Genomic DNA, 17,822 nt, shown 5'->3' with positions numbered 1-17,822 from the left:
GGGGGGTGTACAGGCTGGTAGGAAAACTGCAGTAGGAGGGCAGAAGTGCCAGATCTGACACTACAATAACCCGTGTACCAGCTGCTGTCAACCTGCCCGGGGCAGAGCAACGAGCGTCCAACAGCCACACAACAACAAAGAGTGCAACAACTAGTTCGTCTATTGTTTTTAAGTATTTTTGAGACAAGAGATGGAAAACAACAACAAAGGTCCCCACTTGGACTTCTACCAGGAACACTGAGAATCATGGTTGGCTTTCCAGATCCCTGACCCACCTCGGTGTTTGAAGTTTCTTTCTCAATACCTTTCTTTATGGAATGTAATTACTCTAGGAAATCAAAGATTAAAGAATATGTACACAAGGTTGCCAGTTTTCAACTCTTGACCGTTTCCAATAATCGATGCTACGGAAACACTTTGTTTGACTGGAAAAGTACTCAGTTTTAATAACCAGCATTATAGTTCAATTGAACATTTTGTGCAGCTAGGCTAACATTTTCCCTCTGGGCCACACTGGACCCATCAGAGACTAAACTGATTTCGATCTTCGACTGTGACTCAGAGGGCAAAATGAGGAAAATTAAAAATAAATAAATAAATAAATTTCAGGCTGTTCCTTTAACAATTCAAACTCAGCTGCAGCAGCTTCTCCCTCCCTGCACGAGCAACTTCTGAGGTGCGTTTGATTTTCTGTATCTGCCTGGTAACACAGAAGGCCTCAGAGTCGAGACGGCGTCGCCTGCGTTCGTGAGGTTTTTCCGTATGTGTCAGCACAGTCAGATGAAAACCTTGTATCTTCACATTAGATTATTTTCACTTTATCTGAAGGACTGTGCGTCTCTCTTCAGCTCAGATTAACGTCTCATCTTATTAAAGCCTTTAAAACCCACAACATCAGGGGAAGCAGTGTCATCAACATGAATCCAAAAAATAAAACAGTTGATATTTGTAACTCCTGATGTAATGATAGGAATAATCTGACAGAAATGAACATTAAAAATTAATTCACTTGGCCACTGTATCGTTACCCAACTATTGCAGAGGATTCATTTACATCTAGCTGTAACTGTCTGTCTCTTGACTGCAGCCTATATGTGTTTTCAAACCCTTCAGTGCTCATGGGAGTTTGCACAGAGTCTGCCCGGCTACAGGAGGAAGTGCTTTCAGAAACTCTGGCCCAATCACAGGCCTGGGTTCTGGTCAGCTGGCTGAGGCTCATCCCTGTGGTCCAACCACACGGCAGGGTTTGTGGTCAGGTGACAGCTCAGACCGGCTCGCTGTGTTTTGAAGCAGATGAAAACAAAAGCAAATGAGGCTGTCAGTCGTCCCAGCCAGCTGCCTCTCGCTGTGTGCACGGCTGAAAGAAGCTACAGAACTCCATGAAAGAAAAACAGGATTTATTATCACTGCGGCAACAAGTGTGTGTGTGTGTGTGTGTGTGTGTGTGTGTGTAATAATGAGAGAGGGCTTGACAGTGAATGAAAGGAACAATAACAAGCAAAGTTCGGATTTATACTTTGAGTTCTATTAACATTTCTTAGAGGAAAAAGAAAAAAGAAAAATAAGCGACCTCTACTATAATATAGAAATAATTAGTCAATTTAGTTATTTATCAAGAATAAATTCCAATCATTCCATGTATAGGTAAGGATTTCCTATTTTTCTGCACGCTGTGGGGTAGTAGAGAGAATTCATTTAGTTTCTGGACTGCTGGTCAGATAAAACTAACAATTTGAAGATATTTATTTGGGATTTAATGAATTGTGGGGGCAACTTTCACTATTTTCTGACAAATTATAGGTCATACAGTAAATCAGCTATATGTGAAGATACTCATTATTAATCAATAATGAAAAAAAACAGCCTTGCTGAGTTGAGCTGAATCTGTTAACATCCAGTGTGTACTGTCAACGTGGCTCAGTCAAACCTCAAAGTTTATGATAATAAAAACAAACTCTCTATAAAAAAACTGACGATTCAAATAGTCACATGAAAATTTGTTGTGTCAAAAAGACAAACCTCATCATCTTGTTCTGGGATGTGTAGTTCTGTGTTTCTATGCTCGGGCCTAAAATGCCCATCAGCGCCAAATGATGTCAATCAGATCAACGGACAAGTAAATTACAATTTTGAAAATCTTTTAATCGTGTGGGTCGGTTATCAAGACAGATACTCCAGACATTTGGAATGGGTTCAGCCTCTCAAACATGAGGGTTCTGAAACGGGTAAGTGTCAGTTCGAAACAAAACAATCTGACGGTGTCACCTCGGACTCAGTGCCACTGGGGACATTTTGTTTGTTATGAAAGCTCAGTCCTGCAACAAGATTAGTGTAAGTCTGGTTTAAGTCTGGAGTCTCAGATCGATACCGGACCATTCACCAAACACTCACATGGTGACATAGCTGGCTGCCCTCCGTGCACGTTCTCACAACTTGATAAAAACTTTTCATGATTTTACATTAAAAAAAAATAAAAAATAAAAAAATTAAGCATGACTCTGCAACTGCACGACCTATTTTTCACTTTAAATCTGCCCAGATACTGACACTGATACGGATCCTGATCTGGGGCGATTGCTGGAGGAAATATGACAACATTTCCAGGACCACGTGTTTTTTCACTTTGAGGGATGAATGAGTGATGCAGATGTATCACAGCCGCACTGACCGAACAGTTTATCACAGATTTGAACTACAACACAAACTTCTCCCTCAGTTCAACAATACGCTCTCCAAGACATCGCTTAAGCTTGTACCCAGGACACACAGCCCCCCCCCCCCCCCCCCCCCGAGAGGAGCTTTGTTTTCCCTATCCAGATGGCCGCCATACAGTAACGCCCCCCCAACACCACACACACACACACACACACACACACACTCACTCACACACACTCACACTGAGTCCATCATGTCCACCTGTTAAAACCAGAGAAGCTCAGACAGGCCAACAACTGTCATTAAGAACATGGGCCAGACGCTGAGAGTTAGCCGGTGTGTGTGTGTGTGTGTGTGTGTGTCCAGGGGGAGGGGCTACAATAAGACAACAGGAGGAACAGTGGGTCGTGCCTTTATCTGGCGGGCCAGTTAGTCCACTTCTTGTTCAGTCACACTAGCCAGAGCCAGACTCACTGGCCGAGGTCCAGACACAGATTTGTCTGAACCCCTGGAAAAGAAATAATTTCCTCTCCGAACAGGATCTCGATCTCAAAAACAATTCTATAACCTGAGGCTCATCATTCAGTCCCCATTCAAACTACTCACAGGGTCATTAATCTCCTTTATCATACTGTGTTGGATTCAACAAAGCGTTTTTTAGCCAACTGTTTTAACTATGAACTCTGCAAACTGAGCAGCTCAGCCAAACACTGAGAAAACGTTCATCATGCAGCCTGAGGACTGTCGATACTCGTAGTCGTTTCTGTTTTTTTAAATATCACAGGATAATTTCATGCAAGGTAATTGTTGGTCAAAAATAAGGAGAACAGTTTAATTGAGTAAAGGTGACAGAGTTTTGTATTACAAACCTTATGCTTGCACTGGTGTTGTGCCAGATTCAGGTTATTACTTGCATAAATTGTATATGAAACATATTTTAAACCCTATAACAGACACTAACACGCAGAGATCTGCTACCAAAAGCATTGTGACATATAATAATAGTTACTGATACTCATGAGGTCACAGTGACATTAACCTTTGACCTTTAACCATCAAAATCTAATCAGTTCATACTTGAGTCCAAGTGAAGCTTTCCTCAAGATGTTACTGAGATAATCGCGATCACGGGACGGACAGACGGACAATCTGAAAAACATATTGCCTGTGGTAAAGAAAAGCAAGTTGGGTTGTTTGGAAACATCATCCCTGCCGATTGCATTTTCACGTGAGTAAACGTGCACACATGGCCATCTAAAGGCCCCCCCCACACACACACGCACGCACACACACACACACACACACACACACACACACACACTCCCAACTCAGAGCAGGTGGCGGCCATTTTGGTTCTTAACAGAGAAGCATTCAGTGGGTTTTATCAGGCAGGAGCAGGTCACAGATAACAGCATGAAGGGGCTGTTGTATGAAATGCTCCCTAGTGCTGCGGAAAATCAATAAGGGTGGAGTCCTGAGAAGAAACAGAGGGAGAGAGAGAGAGGGAGAGAGAGAGGGAGGCATGAACCCCATCTAGAAACACTGGACACGTGTGACTGATGCTCTGACCTTGGAAATATGTGTGTGTACTCAAGACTCTTGCCCATTTAGCTGAGCTCAAATCCAAGGATGGGGGAAAAAAAAACAACTTAATGAGTAAAGCTATTGGTGAAATCGTCTTGCTACACATTGTGAGAAAACTATTACAAATCACTACAAAAATACTAAAGTCCAGACTCAGCACTACTCCAGCTGACATGTTTTCAACTTTGAACGGAGATACTTCTTCAAAGCAGCAGCTGCAGCAGCTACGAAGTCTTACTGTACATGTCCTTACTTATCAAATTCCTGTAGTTCCTGCTTTATTACTTTGGTGTGCAGCTTTAACTGGAAGACTGGATTCACTGATTGCCATCTGGTTTAAAGCGCAAGTGCCCCCAGATGACAAACAATGAGCCACATAAAATAAAAAAAAAACATCTTGAGGACTTTCCTCCTTTTTGTTTTTGTTGGTTTTCTGTTTTTTACCATGGTTAAAATGCTATGCTAACGAGACAAGCTTATAATCTGAGATAACGAGTGTTACTCTTCTAGATATTTGTATAATAGACCAATTAAAAAGGAACAGTTTGTAGGATTTAGTGGCATTTGGCAGTGAGGATGAAGACTGCAACCGACTGAATACCCCTCCCCTCACTCTCGTCTTCCAGGTGCGTAGGAGAACGTACAGAGGCAAGCGTTTGGTTTGTCTGTTCTGGGCTAACATGGCAGTAAAACATGGCGGGCTCTGAGGAAGAGAACCTGCTCCCTTTGTAGATATGAAGCTAAGCTAATGAAAACACGATTCTTATTCTCAGGTGATTACAAACTAATGAATATTATATACCATCTCTGCCAAAGGATCCCCCAAAATGTCGTAACGCTTTGGTGTTGTTATGTGGTGTCAGCTCTTTAACATCAGATGGATCTGCTCTCTCTTATTTTGCAGGATGATCCATTTTCCTGAAACTGACTGAAGTTTTCCTGCTGCTTCTCCATCTGGACTTCAGTTTTGGTCACATGGACGTCGAGTATTTAGAGGTTGTGGCTCGTCAGCAGTTACAGTATCATGATTGATCTAACACACGGAAAACGTTGAGCAAGCTGAAACAAAAACAAAAGAAAAATCACCCAGCTGTAGCTAACAAGCTGGATTTGAGAAACTTGAATTGTTGTCTATCGGCACGTCTGCTGGCGAGTGAGACTGCGGCAGAGGAGCGAAGAGCAAACACAAAGGGATGTCTGTCCGTAATAGGAGACGTAATCAACCGAATAAACTACTAATCGCCTTCCGTCTAAGTCAGACAACAGCCTCTTCACACAGAGAAACAACTCCACAACCCCTCGACTTCCAAATTACATTTCAGGCATTTAGCCGACACTCTTATCTGTGAAGTTGTACAATAAAAACCACTGAAGCTCAAAGTTATAACCAAGGGAGGCAGCTCCATGAGAATTAGGTGGATGTTTCTGAAGCAGAGTGGGAATCAAACCTATAAGCCTGGCAGAGTTAAGGCCCTTTTTTCATTTGTTGTTTATATATAAGACAAGATGAGGATCGAGAAGAGGACAAAGAGAGGGGAGGATGTAAAAGAAGAGGAAGAGGAAGGAAAAAAGAGGAAGCAGAAATCAGTGGACGGGCAGGCCGGGATATTAAACTGAAATTTTAAGACCGACATCACTCTTCTGGGAAAAGAGTTTAATTTTTAACTATTAAAAGTTAATTTTAATATTTTAATACGCTGGCTGGAATCTACCGCTCCTCGCAGCAGATGTGAGGATGATTAGTGCGACTAATCTTAAATATTTTGCTCTGATTAGTCTGTGGGCTTTTGGGCAGTTTGGAAAACAAAATAATAACCTTACTTTGAAAAACATACAAAACATGTTTTCTACAAAATAATAGCATAAAATTCGCAAAAGTGTGATTTCAGTCAGGAACTATGATGAGAGAGTAAGTGGAAAATATTATGAATCTGATCAGACATTAAATCTCAGCACATGTTTGGGTCTTGCAGCTACAGTTTGTTAGAAAATACACTCAAATATTTCCTCTTTTGTTTCTTGTTCCTTGGAGAAAATGTCTCAGCAACACCTTACACAACAGACACAGAGAAACCGTTAACACTCCCGGTCTCTTCAGCATCACCACCTCAGCGCTACGACAACAAACCATCTGTTTGCACTGTCTGCATGCATCCACCGCTCCACCCAACACCACATTAACACTCACTGTAGATGAGAGTATTATATAACAACCTTCACAGACGCCAGCAGACACAAAACCAAAACAATAAAAAATAAAAAAAGGGGGTCATTTGTTAATTATGAAGGGTTTTTATAGAGAAGTGTGAGTGGAACAAGCGTGTGGATTTACACTTCAGTTCTGAGGCATTTATCTGAGCCTCAGAGAAATCTTACGACGTCACAGACCTCAAGGTTACATCTTCATCTTGTTCGGTATTTTTGTTTAATAAGTGATTAATTATCAAAATTGCTGCCAACTACTTCCTGTCATTCAACTCACGGATTAATTGTCCATAAACATAAATAGCCAAGTGGAGTTTATCTTCTTATTGAACACTACATACAGTAAGTGACGTGACAAAAATATCTAATTTCATTTCCAACATTATATGATGTAAACACAAGGCGAGTTGTGAGCATGAACACCTTGAGATAATGCAGGAACGCTCCCAAGTCATAACAATGGTAAGTTTATAAAAGGGTAAAGTAGTGTTTTTTAAGGCATCATAGAAATCTGAGTAACTACATCTAAACAAATGTTTAATTGCTTGATAATTGAAGCGAGTAAATGATTTTAATATGTCTTGTTTTTCATCCTCATCGCTCCCTCCTTTTCCTCTCAGCGTGTGCTGTCTCATGCTGAGGGATTATAGCCGACATGTGCCTCCCATCAAACCCCCCACCCTCAGACTCCTCCTCATCCCCGAGAGGCACGTGACCAGGGTCGAGGAGGAGGGATGCTCAGGAGCCACGACCTTCCTCCTCAGCTCTGCACTACCTCCTTCTCTTGAACCCATCCCTCGTTCCCAAAGCGCTTCTCCTCCACTGCTTGATCCCAACACCTCTGGCCTCTTTCTCCTCTCATGGACACATCCTGCATTCCACATCGGGGATGGGCTTTAAATGGCTGGAGAAGATTTTTTTCCCATCCTCAGCCAGGTTCAGGACTGGGTCTGAGCCGCTGGGTGGGCTGACAGAGGAGGAAAAAGGGAAACAGAGACCTCTTCTTCTGCGTTTAACGGTGCGTCTCAGCAGCTGAGAAAGCCAAGGCTCTTACTCTGAACTTTCAGCATCGTGATCTTTGTCACAGCCTGTCTGTGCTCTCGCTCACTCTGCTGCTCACCAGCTAATAAAGCATAAATCCAGAGAATACGGGCGGTGTGACTGTGATGAAATGTGTGTTGTACCTGCAGCACGGCAGCAGGGGAAACAAAGTGTCAAACCACATGACGGTGACAAAGTGATAAGTAAGACAAGATGTGGGAGTCCTCAGTTAATAGACCCCTCACTCTCACAGCCTTCATTTCTATAGGTTAGGAGTTTGTGATGAATGCAGCAGTGAGACAATCAATTTGTTAATTACCATAAAATTAAATGACAACTATTTTGATAAACAATTAATCATTTGACTTAATTATGAAGCAAAACATGCCAAATGTTCTCTGGTTCCAGCTTCTCCAGGTCGGACAAAACCAATTGTGATGAACCTTTTTTATATATATATATTTTACATTTTGCAAAATTATTAATTATTTATCAAATCAAATCAAATCAATTAATAATTTTAATAATATATTAATATTACATATATTATCAATTAAATGATTATTGGCTATTAAACTAAAATTGCCACTTCGCGGTTGTATGCTTCTACCAACCAGTCAGTCTCCCCTTCTGTTCCTGAGTAACAGTGCTGAATAATAATTATGATGTCACAGTGACGCTGACCATTGATCGGTTGGATATAAAATCTCATAATTTTATCCTGTTAGACATGTGTGTTAAATTGTGTCATGATTAGCGCATGAATTCTTTTTGAAGAGTCCTTGAGTGGACATTGGCACCAAATTTGAGGAAATTCCCTCAAGGCGTTCCTGAGATAAGTTCATGAGAACGGGACAGACGGACGGAGGAATCAAAAATCATTATCATCAGACATGATTATAACTGCTGGAAATCAGTGTTCAGTGCTCAGGGGAACACAACAAAAATCAGAAGTATAAAGAGAGGGCATTGAGTGAGCACAAACCCTGCCAGAGGCAGAGGCTCAGTCTCCACCCAAGATAAAGGTGTTTCTCTTGATCTTTCGCCAGCTGTGTGAGAAAATGGGATAATAAATGCCAATAAATAACATCTGTGACAGAAATATGTCAAAAAGCCAACAAATGTGAAACGAGAAACAGAGATCCTGCTCCTGATGTATGAACGTATCCACAGAGAATCACCACCAGCAGCAGCAGCACAGTCCCTGCATCAGTCCACAAAGTGAGCATCAAAGAACATGACCCAGATACTGTCTGAGGCTGTGACTTATTTTTAGCTTAACTGTAGCTAGCAGGCAGAGCTGGTCACCGCGAACAGACTCATTAACAATGGTACGAAGAATTTCAAATGTATTCAAGTAAAAAAAAAAAAAAAAAATTCATTATAACTTCTATAATTATTCTATGATTTCACGTGCGCTTGTATGCAATATTACATTCAAAGTATAATCTCTGCTGCTGTAATCATAACAGGTAATTATGGAGATGCACTGGCAGCTCTTTCACTTCATATGCCCTTTGTCTGCAGATATCATTTTTACTAAAACTGAAAGTTTCTCAGCTCAGTTAGACTAATAAACAGGCTTAATAATTATCTAGTAAAGTCATCAAAATAAGCAACAACTGAGCATTTGGATTTCTAGCAATTAATCCTCTGAGTGCTAAAAACAGTCAAGGTTCTTTATGCTTTCAGGGACATTAATTAAACAGGTCCCATATTTTACACTTCTCCTGTGTTTTATTTGAAGTGTTGATCGATAAGAAGATACATTTGTGGTTTTAAGAACCAAAAACTATCTCAATGTAGTTTTTCATCTCCTCTCTCAGGTTTCTCTCTGGAGCTCCAGTAACAACAGGTCGGTGAGCCAATCAGAAGAGAGGAGGTTCTGAGCCTCTCCTTTCCGATTGGCTGACTGTTTTCTGAGTGATCGAATAAAAATATAGCAGATTTCAGGTAAAACACTCACAGAAAGCAAATCCTGCAAGGTTGGAAAGTGGGTCCAGGTGGGTGGGGCTTGGGGCATGGCTGAGAGCGATGACTGTTTTGTTGTGACATCACAAAGTTACAAAAGTGTTTTAAGGCTCAGTTTGTGGTGATTTGTTTGTACCGAGCGCTTTGATACTTTCACAGTATTAATACAGAACCTAGACCTGATCTATAATCAAACATCACATGGAAGTCTCACTTCATACAATATGGGACCTTTAATGCTGTAGTAATAAAAAAAACAGCTTGCACTGTGAGGGCATGTCGTGGTATACAAACCAGTTTGAAGCTCAGCACTGATCAAATTTGAAATGTTTCCAACATCTAGCATTCACAGCTGAAAATTAATGCAGCCTGAAGAAATCACTTTGGGTTCTGGTGTTGCCATACTTGTGGTGGAACCTTCACACTGAAAAATTCAGTATTTGTTCATCAGCACTGAAAACAATGATTATGTGGAGCCATGGGTGGGAACACAAAGCAGCACAACCTCACCATCAAGAATCGTGACAAAGTCAAGTTCCTGTTGCTGCTATCGGTGGCAGAGCTTCCACTTCTTCTGTTTGGAAAGGTCACAGTAGATAACAGTAGTTCTGACTGTATTGAAAAGTTCCCAGTGGAGACGCGGCCTACTTTACTGCTGCTGCTGCTGCTGCTGTTGGTTGTGGCCGCTCTTCACTTCCTGTGCCGTGAAAGGTCACAGCAAACACGACTAACATTCCAGTTTGAATAGCCGGAAGGTCGGTGAGCCAGCTTTGCATGAGTCTATTCCTTCTGACAGCTTTGTAGTTCCTCCACTTTACAGAGTCGGGACTGGCCTATAAATAGCTCCCCATAGAACTGGAAATAGTAGAAACTAATAGAAAATTAAGCACTTTTTACTTTTACTTTTTTATTAGGTGTTTTTAAAATTTAGTTGACCAACTGATCAGTTCATCAACATTAAATTAAACAACTGACAATCGATTAAAAGTCATTTATCAAACAAAAAGTGCCAATATTTAATTGGCTTCCGCTTCTAAAATACAACGATTTGCTGCTTTTTTATGTTTTATATGATTGTAAATGGAATATTTTGGGGTTTTGTTGTTCTGACACTGTTATGGGATCTTTCAGTCTTATTTTGGCAAGTTTGTCGATAAAATGTCAAATAATGATTTAGTGATGCAATCATCAGTTGCAGCCATAATTTAGACCATCATGGGACATGTTTGACTAATTATATTTTTTCAGTGTTTGCAGCTCTTGTAAACTGGACACAGGCACATATTAGTTTAAAAATAAATAAGACATAATTTGTTTATTTATTAATAAAATAAGCAAAGAAAAATCAAATGTTATTGCAGGACTGACAGACTTTTCTGTAACTGTGGCCACCAGTTTTAGTATTTACTGTTCCACATCCAATATTTAATGTAAGGCCAGTATTGTCCTGACAGACCAGATTTGTTAACCCGCTGAAACTTCACTAGAATGCGTATGCTTTGGCTCCAGAAGCAGATTTACACGAGGATAAAGAGAGTTAGAAAACCTCCTCTCGTGTGCACTTAGATATGGATGCATCTGACAGATCTGCCATGCGTTCATTGAAGTGCTGCGGTGCATTTCCTGGGGGACTTGCAGTGATGGTGCTCTGCTCTACTGATGACAGGCTGCTGGTGGAGAGCCACACCCAGCTTCACTTTAACAGCAACAGAAAAAAAACACAAGCATCCTTCCCGTTATAAAGTCAGGACGAAGAGAAGCAGAGGAAATGAAACTGCTTTGAATTGCTGTTCTTTATCTGTTTTATCTGTTTTTATGTTACAAGCCTCTCAGTAATGCAAATAATCATCAGTTGCAATCCTACAAAAAGACATAAATGTCTCCTGCCCGCAGCTGATACAGAAAATGCTGCTGCGTGTCAGTTAATCAAATCTAAATGTTGTCATCACATCACACCTACTCTTCCATCTATTCACTGGCTTCCTGTCAACAAAAAAACTAAACAACTGTGTGTGTTTTGGACCAGCAGTATTCATATTGGCAGTTATTGGAGAATAACACAGGCGTGCAGCCTTCATCTACAGTGGACACTGGAGTTTCCCTGCTAAACTTCAGGAAGGCTTCAGAGAAATCCTCCAGGTTAGGGAGCTAACATTACAATATAGTGCATCAGAGCTGAGCAGATATTCCACATCTGATCTTGAGGGTGGGTTGTCCTAATACAGTTAAAGAAAATTTGCCCACTTTGATAATATTTTGCAGATTTTATCTGTATTTATTTTAAATTAATTATTCATTAGAAAACAGTGATAAAGCTTTCAGTGGGATTTCAGTGCAAAGGTCTTGTGTCTCATGATTTAAACTGCTTTGCTTCTTGGATTTTGCTAGTACATGTAAGCAGTATATAAGTATTAGTTAAGAGTTAGGGTTGATCGATGGAAAATAAATCATCAACAATGTTCTTAATTAATAATTCAAATCTTTTTTGACTCATGTCAATGTGTAAATTGAGGATTTTGGGGTTTTTGGATTGTTGGTCGAGCTTAACCCTCAGAGTGATGGGTCTTATTTTACTATCACTAGACAATAATAATCATCAGATTAATTGCTAATGGAAATAATTATTAGTTTGACCCAAAAAGAGTTTGTACTAATATTCTGTATTCTTGGGCATGGAGACTTTACACAGTAATGGTTTTCACACTAATTATCTCCATCTCTACAATATCATTATCTGCATTGCATTTCTAAGTCGCCTATCGTGCCATCAGCAGAATTTAAAGTGTGTCAACTTGTCATTTTCCAAACTGCTGTGACATTTCATGTGGATACATGACAGAGCAACAGTAACGGGGCTGTGGTTTTCTAATCTAGCAATCACAGCAAAGCCACCAACTTCTCCTCACTGTGCTGATGACTTCCGCCGTTTCACTACTTCCTCATGAACATCAACTCGCTGTCTGCCAACACCCACAACAAGCAAGGCATCAAACAAAACTTCATCTTCCGTCGATTTAAGGAATTAAGAATAAGAAAAATCACAGTTTGGGTTGTTTGCTCAGTTTGGACATTTTGTAAACTTGAACGCAGCCCGTCTGAGTGAGGCTGAAACAATTACAGTTCTGGTTTGAAGGAGAGAAGCTCAGCAAGTCATAAATGGGTTAAACCATTTCCTCAGAGAGGGGGATTCCCAGCCCCACATGCTGAGTGTGGTCTCACCCCAGAGTTTTAAAAATTCCTTTTGCCTCTCATTTAATTTTCCCCCTTTTACCTCCCACTGATTAATGGAAACAGAAACACTGTGACCCCTGACCTCTTCACTCTTGGTTGCTGTTAATGAAGTTTAGGTTCATTTTGTTGTTCGTTTGCTTGGGTTTTTTTTTTCCTTGCAGTAATGTTCATGTTTCTTCTGTGTTGTTGTGTTCTTGATTAGTGTCTTCAATTAACTGCCTTGTTTTGTTTTTACTTCCTGCTTCGTTGTTAAACCAAACACAATTTTCCAGATTGTAGATATTATATTTCTTAATTAACTTTTTCATAGGGAAAATACACATTGAGATTCATTTAGATTAATTTCAACTGTCGCCAGAAGCATGTTTATTTTTAGGATGGAGTTTTGTTTTGTTTTTGTTTTTTACAGTGTGCGAACAACAGTTTGATGTTTGACATGTTTAAAGGTCCGATATGTACTTCTCATCTTTTCACAATGTGGAAATGCATCCAGGTTCTTCAGCATCCTTTTTTTTTTTTTTAGCAACTACACAAAAACACTTTGGTGATTAAAGGGCGAGTGCATCTCTCTCTTTTGTGGTTCCTCTTTTTTTTCTATGTCTCTCTACCTCTCGCTCTCTCTCTATCCCCAAACCTCCCTTCTTTTTCATTTTCCAACAGCTGTTGTCAGTGCACACAGCTGCAACAGGCCTCAGTCAGTCGCACACTGCAGCTATTCGCTAGCCCAACCAATCGCTAAGTGTTGATCAAGTGCACATGTGCAGATCTAAACATACACACATACATTTTTGAGTCAGATTGTTTGCAAGGCAGGCATTGCAGACAAGGGAAGGGAAAAAAAAAAAAAAAGTTCATCCACACTCACTCGCATGGCACACGTGGTTATGATTCACTGAATCCTGAGGAACTAAACTCAAAATGTCAAGGTTAATTTATGTTCCAGTGCATCTGAGCGTTTCCACAACCACTTGTCCCCCTGCTTTAATGAAACGTTTAGAGCCGCCATCATCCCCCCTCAAGCCACAAAAAAACACAAAATAAAGCAAACAAAAAAAAAAACTCAGATCAAATCAAGATGTGATTTCTGTGGTATTGTTTTCTCCCAACACAAAAAAAAAAAAAGAAAAAAGAAAAAGACCAAACACACCCAAACCGCCATCACTGTGCTTAATTATAAAAGGGACGTGTCTTTGTACACAGTGTGAGGTAACAGCTGAGCAGACGTTCACAGAGGCTCGCCTCAGGGCCGGCCTTAATGTCCATGACTCTAATATCTGATTCAAAGTGACACTCGTCTCAGCGGTGGAATCGCTCAGTGCTGCTGGTCACTTGTGTAATCTTCAGAGGCAAAGATACAGCGGACCTTCAGACTGTCTCCTGGACATCGACACCACTGTCGTACATATGGAAAATAAGCCTAGATACCAAGAGTTCAGGTGTATTTAATTCTGAATTAACTCTGATCATCATGTGACAGAAAGAGTTACTCTCCATGTATGAGTTTACAGCCGAGTGACGTCCAAACCCTGATGATTCAGTGTCAACATCTTACAACCTAATTTTGTTGCAGCGGCTCAGGTGAGTAAGATCCCCCCCTTCAGCTGTGCTTCCTCAGACTCCACTTAAAAGGCCTAAAATGGCTCCTCATATATACTTCATGATTTCCTGGAGGACAGCATACTTGTGTGTTAGTTACTTTAGGTTATGTTTACCATGAGCCTCGGCCTACAAACTGCAGAGCAAGAGCAAGAAGAGTAAAGCTCAAAATGTACCCTGTGCATATTGTCTGCACATGTGTAAGAGGGTCCACATGGACCTCCTATCAGGGCCTTGGACGCTGGACACCTGGAACATGTATATGAATTTTAAATCAAACACATACATACTCCAGCATATTTGTTAGCACAAGCAGTGCTGACTGTAATTTTGTGCATATAACCTGATCATTAATATTTTAATCAGCTTTATTTTGTCAGAATCGGTGTGTCAGAAGCCAAGATAAAAAATTTAGGAGGCTGATGTGACCCTTTTAAAACCATCATTTAGAAACTCAGTGACTGCAGCAGTTGTGGAAAGGAAGCCTGAGGATGCAGATCTTGCTGCTTTCTACAACACTGACTTGTCTCCAAGTATATGTTCTCATCAAGACGTGAAGGAATCACCTCTGGCTCTGTTTCACTAATATCATATGGAAGTTGGCATATATACATATATACACACACACACACACACACACACACACACACACACACATATATATATATACACACACACATACACACACATCAACATCCAACTGCTAATCTCATTTTACTGAAAGCTTGTACATGTCCAGGAATGTCCATAATTAAGACATAATTTAATCCTTATTCTGTAAATGCTGACTGTTTAACCCTCACTTGACCAACTCTATCACACAACCACTGCTCAGTGCTAGAAAACCTCAATTTGTGTTTAAATTAAACATAGAAAAAAAGTAGGCTATGGCAATAATCATGTTGATTTACCCTTGAACCACAAGCTGCAAGTCAAGGTGTTCTATGTTTGCCGAGTTTCACTTGGATCTGTTCCAAAAGGGTTTGGGATTGGCTAACCCCCACTGCTGCAACACAACACAGAAGAGAAAAAAAGGCACTATTTTCCAGCCACAAGCAAATGAGAGTCAATCACAGTTGGAACCAGCTCCGACATGCAGTTTGTGGTACGCAAGATGTCTGCAAGTAGGGTTATCCGGTGGTGTGAATGCTCGCAGGTCATAACCATGGGGATATTTCCCATGGCTACCTTCTGTCTCACGTGACATTAACATCAATTCCAAACAAACCAAATTTTCCTGCAGCGACGCCAGTGCTCAGACATGCAAAAGCTTTGGTAAAGTAGAAAAACACAGAGTCATGATCAGTCAGTCAACCACATACAACGACAAAACACACGTTTCCTCACAGGAGCACTGCATATGATTGATTTCAAAGTAAAACAGATCAGTAGAAGCCTGGAGAGACCCAGCAGCTGTGGTTTGGTCCTCCTCTTTCCTCTGCTCTCATTTCTACCAGGCAACAGCAGGATGATGTCGCTGCTTGCTGCTTGTCTCTGATGGGGCAATGGAGGCGGTAATCTGGGCCGCAGAAGCACCAGGTCTCCATCAAATGCCTTTTCCACTGTATGTGTATGTGTGATGGGATGAACGAGCCTATCCCCATAAATGCAGCACAGAGCCACTCCAGCAAAAGGCCTGCTGGGCAATGGTGTGCACAAATGCGCAATGAAACACCGCCCACCCAATGGCGCACAAGTCGGTCAGCGTGGTAAAGGCTGTCATGCACGGATGGGGTTGGACTGATCAGTGCAAAGCAACGCGTGCAGTATGCAAGGAATATTTTACTGGGGTGTGGATGAGAGGATGAGGAGGAGGGGGAGGAGGAAGAGGTGGGACCTCCTTGGGACCAAGATAGGTGTAGCTGGGATGATGTTTGCATCGGTAAAATAAAAAATAATGAATGGATGAGAAGCGGTGAGATGTCAAAACGCTATCTGAGAGATAATCCAGTCCAGACCGCACCGGTCCCAAGTGAAGGAGGGGAGGGGACGGGTTATAATAAACGTGTTCCTGAGACCGTGAGAGGGGAAAAAAATACATAAATGCATGTTTGTGCTCCAGTTTCCGCCTGTTTGTTCTCTCGGTTGGAGCTTTAACACACACACATACACACACACACACACACATAGTCAGATGGAGGCTGACACCAACCTTGTAGACTTGTCCATAGGTGCCATTTCCGACTACTTCCACCAACTCGAAAATCCCAGCAGGATCCTGTATTTTTTTTTTTTTTCAAAAAAAAAGCATAACAAACAAACATGACGTGATTAATTGATTCACTGTAGTAATTTACAATCGGGTTAGTTCGATGTAGGAGCCGGCTGCGCCCGGTTTGCTGGCCTCCCATGCCAGCGGATATTAGACAAAGAAGAAGCTACCGCAGGGCTGTGTCAACAACAGCACTTTTTACTACATGGCTGCGTTTTTATTTCTTCATATGAAAAGATAAATTGCACCGTGGACATGTCTGTGTGACACACACTCACCCGCAGGGATGCCAGGTCTATATCCACTAGACTTTTGGCCGGAGAGTCGTTCGCCATTTTCGTAAAAAACGGTGATAAATAAGCGGAATAACGGCGTGTTTTTGATTCTCCTTCAAGCGGACGGTGTGTGTCTCATCCTCGGCTGGTTTTATTTTTAATCCCGCTGGAGATATTTTCTATCCAAGGCGCGTTTTTCCCTCTTTGTAATCCGCTGCTGCTACATACCGACCGACTGCCGGAGCCCTGCCTGCTCTCTCTCTCTCTCTCTCTCTCTCTCTCTCTCTCTCTCTCTCTCTCTCTCTCTCTCTCTCTCTCCGTGTCTGTGTGTACGTCTCTCTACCACTATTCTCCGCCTTCTCGCCCTTGCAGTCCGTCCGTATGTCTCTCTTTCCCCCTCTCTCTTCAATCTCCGCCCCTTCTCTGTCTCTCAGACAGGGACAGCTCAAGACCTTTTGGGGCCTTGAGCAGAAATTTATTGCCCCCTTACCCCCAAAGAGGGAACTGTAAAGTGACCGATCCTCAGCACTGGCCCTGTAAAATTTATTCATAGCAAACACTGTATATAAAGATGGACGTCGCCTCTGTGAGCGGTTTTAAACTTCGGAGTCGGCTGCACCGCTGACGCCATCTTGGCAGTGCCTGATTCCACCTAGCTCCCCGGCTAACCCAAAAATGGCGGAGTTGAGGCGAAACTTGGTGCATGCCGGTTTAATAACTGTTGCAAGCTTATGCTCTCGTTAGCAATCGTTAGCACAGCTGGGTCGTACAGGCTAACAAGCGTCTAACCCAATGCTAATTCATTCGCTGGCTAACTAGCTAGTTAACAAGCTAAGCTAACAAGCCAGCGCAGACACCGATACCTGTTAATTAACGCTAATACTAGAATTTCACTCACCTCAAAAAAAAGGAGCACAGACTTCCTCACGTGCTGTCAGTCAGTTAATCGCGGGAAGCCATATTATTTGTCCGATACGGTGAGCAGACAGCTAGCGGCTAGACATGGAGCAGCTAGCCAACTGTGATGGCATCCACCTGTCACTCAAAGCGGC

At 41.6% G+C, this 17,822-nt stretch overlaps 1 protein-coding gene across 1 annotated transcript in view; it reads right to left on the bottom strand.

Moving 5' to 3' along the window:
• LOC111657530 (mitogen-activated protein kinase kinase kinase kinase 4-like) overlaps nucleotides 1–17,088 on the bottom strand; it is a 68,897-nt gene extending 51,809 nt beyond the window's left edge. The window contains exons 1-2 of the mRNA XM_023409735.2: nucleotides 16,774–17,088; nucleotides 16,436–16,501 (exon numbers count right to left, since the gene is read on the bottom strand). Of these exons, the coding sequence (XP_023265503.1) occupies nucleotides 16,436–16,501; nucleotides 16,774–16,830 (123 nt within the window). The 5' untranslated portion in view covers nucleotides 16,831–17,088. The remainder of the gene's footprint in view (nucleotides 1–16,435; nucleotides 16,502–16,773) is intronic.
• Nucleotides 17,089–17,822: the final 734 nt, after the last annotated feature.

This window comes from Seriola lalandi, unplaced genomic scaffold (assembly GCF_002814215.2).
Source record: "Seriola lalandi dorsalis isolate HSWRI2012SDOR001 ecotype SW California unplaced genomic scaffold, Sedor1 jcf7180002054406, whole genome shotgun sequence".
NCBI lineage: Eukaryota > Metazoa > Chordata > Actinopteri > Carangiformes > Carangidae > Seriola > Seriola lalandi.
The sequence above is the reverse complement of the archived record's forward strand: the minus strand, read 5'-3'. Positions and strand labels throughout refer to the sequence as shown.